We start from the raw sequence: 8,242 nt of genomic DNA on the forward strand, positions 1-8,242 counted from the left end.
GACAGCATATCCTGCCAAATTTTTAATGGGCTTTTTTTACTGGCAAAGAATTATTAGTATATGACGAAGAATTATGTTAGCAATCACAGTCGAAAACCATCGAAATACGACCAAAGAAGACACTGAGATTTTGACTAAACGGAAAAATAATTTTAAAATAGCTTCTAGTCGATATGTGTTAAAAATAATACTGTTATTTTACCGGCTATAACAAGACCGGAAAGTTTTAAATTTAAATTAATGTTTGTCAAAACCGCTTAATAAATCAAATAACAATAAAAAAAAAAACGCAAAAATTGCAATCGAACGGATCATTAAGAAGTTTTAGCTTCTTTTATGTTTATGAACTTTAGTTTGGAACGCCACCTATTCTTATGTGGTTGGTGTGACCAGCTGTTGTGTGTGGTCTTTGTTTATACCTGGTCCCTCTACTGATAGCTAAAAACAACAGACCCATCTGAGACGCTCTAGCAGCGTAAAAGCAATACAAAATAAAATTCAATAAATGTACGACGCTCTGGAACGATGCCCGGGCGCCTACTGTGGACGTTCGCTGCTAGAGAATGACACCTGGAGCAGCTGTGGTGTTTGTCCCCGTGGATCGCGGGTAATTCGGCTTCGTCTCACTCTACTTATGTTTCTTAAAGTCCCTAATTATTTTCTACAGGTTAACGAAAGTTTTGCTTGTTCGCCCTGCCGCGATGAGTTGACCACTTACTCCTGGCTGTACTTGGGTTTCATGACCATGCTGCCCCTTATGATGCATTGCTTCTTCATTGACATGGACGCGAAAGATCGGAAGTAAGTCAGGCTCTTCTTAATTCTTGATCCTCATGTAAAAAATCCTAAATTTTTACAGATTTTCCCGGAAGCAGCTCATATTAACAGCCAGCGCTTTCATTGAGGTGGCCTTGTCCGCAATTCTTGCGACTTTGTTCATGGAGCCCATGTGGGAGCTCCGGTTGTACGCCTGTGAGGTGCGCAAGCTCACCGACTGGTATACGTTGTTCTATAATCCCAGTCCCAACTACGAAACAAGAGTCTACTGCACACAGGAAGCAGTTTATCCACTGTAAGACTCCACTATCAACCTCATTCGGTATTGGATTTATTTTTATTATTATTTTAGACAAACCATTGTGTTGGTATTCTATTTTCTGTGCCTGGTGAACATGTTTCTCATTCGCCCCGTGATCAGCAAGTTGACGGATGTGGGCGGTAAAAGCAAGGCACCTATCTACTCCGCTCTCTATTTTTTACCGCTGCTAACTTTTATCCATGCCATAGGCTGCGGTTTAATTTGTGAGTATTCAAGATATCCAAAGGTCTCAGTAACGCGTACTGTATTTGAAATAATTCAAGTATTAATCATTGAAATGTATCATTCTAAGTAATTTAAGTAAATTTAATGTACAATCAACACTTTCAGACTTACAATTTTTACTTTTGATGCAGAACATTAAATTGTAGTAAAATATTTCAGATTACACCTTTCCATACCTAAGCGTGGCCATTTCTATGGTGGCCAATGCCATTCACTATTCTCTCAAGCTTGACCAAACCTTAAAGGCTCTTGTCTGCTCATCTGTATGGGAGCTGAAGAATGTTGTAATCATATGTAAGTTTAAAGCCTAAAATGTTAAAGCAATTAAAAAAAATATATCTTTTTAATCTAGCTGTTCATTGGCTGCTGTTGGCGTATGGCATCGCTTCGCTAAACTATCATTATGCATTTCTGTGTCTGGTGCCCTTCCCAACGCTCTTCTACATACTTACTGTCCGCTTCACAGATCCAGTAGAGTTCCGGGAACTGGAGAGGAGTTGATGCGGCGACGTTCAAATGCAGATCTTCCATGCCCGGGGCACTAGGCGATCGACTGTTGTTATCTATGTGTAGTGTACACGTCATTTAATTTATTAATACTTCGTGCGTAGCTGATATGCCGGCCTGATCCGATTTTCAACATGCATTATTAAAACATTAAAAATATGTAATTTGTCATTAACGTCCATATAAATACCAAAAAAATTTAACCAATTATGTTAAAAATCGGAACAAAGCTAATCAAAAGTAGCCGTTTACATAAAAAAACTTTACCCATTCATCGTTCTTTTTGTTTTAATTATATTTCACATTATATTTCAATTATACACATATAGTAATATTAAATACAAATCATCAGTTTCCCATCTCTAAAATAGTTTTTACACAATATATATTGCTACATATTGAATTTGGATGCCGCTCTACGTTCACATTCAGATCCTACGTACCACACGACGTTTTTCACGTTCGTGTTTCAGTGTGTGTGAGATTTGAGGCCGCATCTTAGTCGTCTTTGTGGTCATCGTCGTTATATTTTCGTATAGTAAAATAGAAAATAACAAAATCAAGGATAGAAGGCAGCGGAGAAAGAGCCGAAGTTTAAATTAAAATCTATACCATCCAGACAGTAAAAAATGTGATGAACGAAAGGAATTTTGGTTTCATTTTCGTTATTTTTTTTTTTTTGTTTTGGAGGGATGGAGGATTTTGCTGCTGTTGTTTGGAGTGGCCTTCAATTTCCTGGGACACCTATTCAGCTGTCGTTCGCTCGCTACCGCTTGAATTGTTTCGTTCTTCAAGGAACTTCAATCGGCGCTTCCTTAGCTCGCAGAGCTCTGAAGAGTTTTCATCGACGTCCGCTTCGGAAATGGCCAGACTCACTGTCTCTGTGGCCGTCGACGGCTCTTCATCCTCATCCGCCCCCAAATCCTCAATGGTTACCTTTTCTGCTCCAGCTACTGTGGACACAGGTGTGGAATTAATTTGATGAGTCTCGAGCTGGGCTCTAGCTGTAGCCGAGGTGCTAGGCTTGTCATAAACGGCTGGTCCAGCAGCAGCTTGCTCGTGGTTTGAACTAGCCCCTGAAGTCACGGATGTTGGCGGGGCGACAGGATGTTGCAAACGCGCTGCCAAATTCTGGTACTGAGTCATCATAACTCCCGCTGAATCCAGCAAGAGATTTATGTTTTGCAGCAACTAAAAAGTTTTATTTTTGTAATCAAATCTTTGTGCTGCTCGAATTCACCACAGCCTACCTTAAGACGCTGCTCGATGTTTTCACGCTGTTGTCCTTCCAAGGCGCGTAGTTCTTCATCGGTGAACTTGGCCAAGTCCAAGGGCATGGGCGGTGGCGGAACAAATGGGGGTGTGAAGTAGGCAAAAGCAGTTGGTGGCATCATAAAGGGCGACATCATGGGCATGACCGGTGCCATTGGAGGAGGCACCATTGGGAGTCCAGCAAGATTTGGCAATCCATTAGGCAGCCCATCTGTAAATGCATTAATTAACCTTCTCCCTTTAAAAATATTTTACATCCAACTTACTGGCTTCTCCGAAGATTTCAGCAAAGGTAGGCGGAGGTGCGTTTACTCCAGCGACTGGGCCATTACCGCGCCCCTGGTTCCCGTCGGCAACTGGAGTCTGAGAAGCTGGTGCAGGCGCTGGTTGAGCACCACCGGCGGCAGGTGCTGGATTTCCCCCAGCAGCAGCGGCAGCATCTTCCCCAGCTCGGGGCATGGCTGTGGAATTAACGGCCGCTGTGCGCAAGATGTTAAGGCGACAGGTGGGACAGGTCTGCTGGCGCTGAAACCAGGAGCGGAGGCATGTGGTGTGGAAGATGTGACCGCAAGGCAGCTTCTTTGAGTGATTTATCATGTCCTCGCGGCAGATGATGCAGATGTTGTCAGATTGGCGTAGTTCCTCGGGTGTGGCGTCCGGATACAGGGTATTCATATTGCGGATGGCGCGACGTGACATAATGACATCATTCAGTGCTTTTCGGAAGTTACGTATGGTAAAGAACATGGGCCGGAATACGAACATGGGTAGGGCATAGATCCTTGCCATAATTACGACGAAAAGCAGATAGAGCACAACCTTAATAAGACCAATCACAAGCTCTGTATAGAGCAGGAAAACTGCCTTGTTTTCCCATGGTGTATCGGTACGCATCTCGGCGGCATGTAGGACATACTTTATGGCTGTGCTGGCAATCACGGTCAGCAAGATGGCATATTCAAAGCCAAACACTAGCTGTACACTGGGCCCGCGAACCAAGGACGAATTGTAGGCGTGCATTAGTAGAAGGTAGTCGAAGATGCCCAGCATCGTAAGGAGGCTTCCAACGCGGATGTGGAAGAGCCAGCCAAGTACCGGAGAACGTTCCATCTGTGAGCACAAGATTTTACATAAAAAGGTAATAAAGTTTGGTATTGAATAAGCTGCTTACAAAATCCACACGTTCCTCAGCCAGCCAATGGAATGATTTGAGAAATAGCAACACCGTAAATAGTGCCACAAATCGCGGATTGAAGTCGTCCCGAAAAACAGTAAAGGCTAGACAGGTCTCTGTGAGAGCATACCAAAAGCGCTCCAACAGATGCTCGAATTCAGCGGCGCGCAGGGTTCCCAAAAAAATCTGCAATACGAGCTATGTAAGTAATTGTTTTTTGGGAAAACAGGTTTAGAATGTTGCACCTTGCGCAGTAGCTTTCCAAACATAAAGACAATCACAAAGAACATTATGTAGATGACCTGCAAGTTCGGAAATGTTTACACTTAGATAACACGATAGAACATATCCCACTACTCACCGCCATAGAGGCGTTTGACTTGGTTATGTAGACAACAGCCGGATAGAACTGCTGCTTTTGGTAGTAGGCATTTCCGATCACCGCGCTGGTCAGCGCCATGCAAACGGACGAAATGAGCAGCTGCATCGTGGCGCTGCTGGTCGCAAGGGCCGCCAGCTGGCTGATGGACTCAAGGAAGATGTTAATGTTGGCCGGGTGGTACGCTTGTGCCCCCCCGTCCGTCTACATATGCCTTGGAGGGTTCAAGTGCGGGGTCGCTTTCCAGTTTCGGACTTTTAGACAGCGGGCAGAACAATATTGACTGGGGGCCGTTTTCTAGGAAACTCTCAAAATGTAGCCTATTCTCTCGTCGACACTGGAATTTAGGAGAGTTTCGTAAGCCGAACAAGCTTTGTTTGCTTTGCCATCGATATTTTCTACGCTAGAAGTGGAATAGTTTTTGAGTTGCGTTCGTATTCGGGCGTATTAATATTTTTATTTTTAATTAATTACACGTAGTACGTACCTACGGTTCAGAGTTGTCATTGGCCGTTTGGAGCGGAGTTGGCAGCTCCAATTTTTGGCCGTTTTCAATAGGTACAAAATATTGGTACATATATTGATGCGGAAAAGATCGAAAAGTATTTGATTTCATTATTTGTTGAATTTAGCTTAAATTATTTATTATCAAAAATCGATGTATTAATGGGGTATTTTTCTTATAGAAACGGATATTTATGAATATGTACGAATACTAGCTCTTTTCGGCTAACATAGCTAATGTTGGCAGCTCTGACTGTTCAAAATTTTCCAACACTGAACAATTTAGGAGGCTATTATATTTCAGCTATTTTACTATTTTATATGAATTGAATACGTATAAAATATTTCATTAAATTAATATATGTATATTTTTATTGCAAATTTTTCACAAAAAAGGCCAGAACCGCACAAAAGTATGCTACATTTTAACATGCGCAAATTTTTATTAGCGAGAATGTAGAAAAAAAACATATAATACCGTTATGATTCCCACATTTAAAACAATTTTAAGTATGCTGTTATTTTTCTGATTTAAAGCTTTTAGTTTATATATTTATTTATACCTTTAAATTGTTTATAATATTAGATTACTTAAAACCATAAAATAGCTGGCCTTGCTTTGTTCATTAGAGTAATTGTTTTTCGTAAAAATGATTTAACGTATAACATTGGTTTAGTTAACATAAGCATGCACCAACCTTTTCCGTCTTCTCCTGATCTCTTCATTGGCTTTGCCATGGCCAACTCGTGTTGTTAAGACCTCTCCACAGCAAACCTAATTAACTCATTCAGACCCTCTCGTAAAATCATTTATATTTTTGGCACAAGAGAAGCAGAAAAAAAAAAAAACAGAAAAATAACTTAACAAAATGAGACACACAATGGGGCATCTCCATGGCCAGAAAAAAAGATGAGCTCGCCGTGCAAAATCGTGGCATAATTGCGGTGGCTAAATCGAGCCCCCACCGGCACCTTCTTCGCCCCTATCCTCGATCTCTGATTGACTATTCTCCCCCCGCTGGTTGTGCATTTGAACTTTTACTTTCGGCTCGTCTCGAGAATGGATCCATACACATGCGGTTTGGCTGGATGAACTGGTCAGACAGTCTGGAGATGTTGCACAAGCCCCCGCGGATCAGCTGAGCAGGATGGAAGCTATCCATAGCTGGTTTTTGCATAAGTCAACGGTTTGGTTAGCACCCAAAGGCTAAAGTTGGCTAGCAGAATGGCCAACATGGATATACTCATGGATGTGTGCTTGTTTGGATGTCTTTTTTTGCGGAAAACAAACTTGGACTTACATAGACACAGACACGGCAACGTCATCGACACCAGGGTACGGCACATCCCCACCAGACTTTGGTGAAAACGTGTCGCAGCAATTTTCCATTCAACGTCAGCTTTTCCATGCACTCTGTTTCATCTATGAATGCACTTGTAACAATTTTTATTCATAAAAATAAGTTATAAATATAAATTTTTATAAAAAATAAATTTTAATTGAGCGAACATTTACAAAAAAGGATATATTTACATATCTTATTTTACAATAATATACTTTTTCATTTCTTTCCTTTTTTCAAAGTATTATGCTTTTGTCCATTTTTATCGGTATGCATTGCACATGCACTGCATTTGCTCCACCACCTCCTCGGCCCCACCCGCTGGCATGTCTGCTCATCTGCCCACTTGCCGGTTGGACCCACTGCATGCTCCATGGCAGCTCCTCGGCCAGTTCCCAGCTCCGATCCCGCATCACCCGTTGCGGGTTGCGTTGGGCCGCCTGGTCTCGGCCTCCGCGCTTGACTTACATAAAGCTGGGAGCACCTCGTCGGACTCGCACTCCACAAACCCGTTTTGTCTGCTTCGAGGAAACGAAAGAAGCGTCACTTTGGCCCAAGCGGAGATGTGAAGACTTCGGAGGGACTGCTGGTAAATTGGCTTCTTTATGGCTAAGACTTTTAAAGATAAAAATTTACTAAACTTGGACAATTTTAATTTTATAAAATCTTGAATGTAGGTAAAAGTTTTAATGACTTTAGGTGACATCGTGCAGAAGCTGTTCAGAGATTTATTAGTTTTAAGTACAGTTTTAGAAACTTTACAGAAAATTGTCGGAAATGAGTATTAGTTATATTTCCAGATAATGTAGCTGACATATATTTTTGGAAATAATTATAATTACCTTTTGTAATATCTTAGAAAAAATTATGTTTTAAATACAAAACATTTTAAAAAATATTATTTTGGCATCTGAGCCCCAAAGTTGGCATTACTGGCGGTTGTGGTTTGGCTATTACTGGCGTCGGTTTTGGCTACGAGTGCATGTACTACCAATTGCTACTACTGGGGGCTTGCTGGCCGCCCGACTCTTCTGCGTCGGCGCCTTATGTAATCTGCCACTCCCCCCGCCGCTTGGAGCCGGGAGTTTGTCGAGACGAGGTGGCTGAGCCTGCGCCCTGGGCATTAAACTAACAAACCAGCAAACCATCCAAACATTTAGCGAACTCATCTTCATCAGCGCAGCAATTATCATTTTTGTCGTGCGAGTGGCGCGATATTCTCCCTCTGTCATCAATAGGCCGGAATAATCAGCTTTTTGTCGTAGCACCAGTCTCATATTTAACTGTGAAAAATGGCCACCTCTTTATCATTAATCATGTAGGCACTTTTTATTGCAAATCCCAGCTGCAGAGGCCTCCATGTCGATTAGCATGTAGCACCTGAAGAGATCCAACGATTGGGGTTTCACAAAAAGAAGGTTGCTAACGTTGCGTATACGCAATGGACAATGGCCAAACTGAAAATACGAGAAAGAGGTTAACAAAAACTCGAACTAACTAACTCAAACAAACGTATCATTTAATTGAATTTATGCCTTCTTCCCCAACACTGATAAACCCTAAAATACAATAAAATTGAATTAAAATTCGCGAATCGTAGTGGCTTGAAGTTTCAATTTTAAGGCGGGGGCGTTGTCTGCTCCTATAAAAAATAGAAACAAAAATAAATAAAACAAGGCATTGCAAAATTAAAATCGAAGACGTCTTGAACCGAAGACGATAGCAAACGAGGCTTTGCG

At 41.8% G+C, this 8,242-nt stretch overlaps 2 protein-coding genes across 2 annotated transcripts; one reads left to right on the forward strand and one right to left on the reverse strand.

Moving 5' to 3' along the window:
• Positions 1–412: 412 nt before the first annotated feature.
• LOC108128219 (JNK1/MAPK8-associated membrane protein) lies at positions 413–2,105 on the forward strand. The gene is made up of 6 exons (XM_017245694.2): positions 413–607; positions 668–801; positions 860–1,072; positions 1,130–1,302; positions 1,484–1,618; positions 1,677–2,105. The coding sequence occupies exons 1-6, from the start codon at positions 506–508 to the stop codon at positions 1,823–1,825; spliced, it is 906 nt and encodes a 301-aa protein (XP_017101183.2). The 5' UTR covers positions 413–505; the 3' UTR covers positions 1,826–2,105.
• A 316-nt stretch (positions 2,106–2,421) lies between these two features.
• sip3 (septin interacting protein 3) lies at positions 2,422–5,274 on the reverse strand. The gene is made up of 7 exons (XM_017245693.3): positions 5,144–5,274; positions 4,639–5,059; positions 4,523–4,579; positions 4,275–4,463; positions 3,370–4,213; positions 3,082–3,314; positions 2,422–3,022 (listed from the first exon to the last, which is right to left on the reverse strand). Exons 2-7 carry the CDS (start codon positions 4,762–4,764, stop codon positions 2,576–2,578), a joined length of 1,896 nt encoding a protein of 631 aa, XP_017101182.2. The 5' UTR covers positions 4,765–5,059; positions 5,144–5,274; the 3' UTR covers positions 2,422–2,575.
• Positions 5,275–8,242: the final 2,968 nt, after the last annotated feature.

Source organism: Drosophila bipectinata, chromosome 3R (assembly GCF_030179905.1).
Source record: "Drosophila bipectinata strain 14024-0381.07 chromosome 3R, DbipHiC1v2, whole genome shotgun sequence".
NCBI lineage: Eukaryota > Metazoa > Arthropoda > Insecta > Diptera > Drosophilidae > Drosophila > Drosophila bipectinata.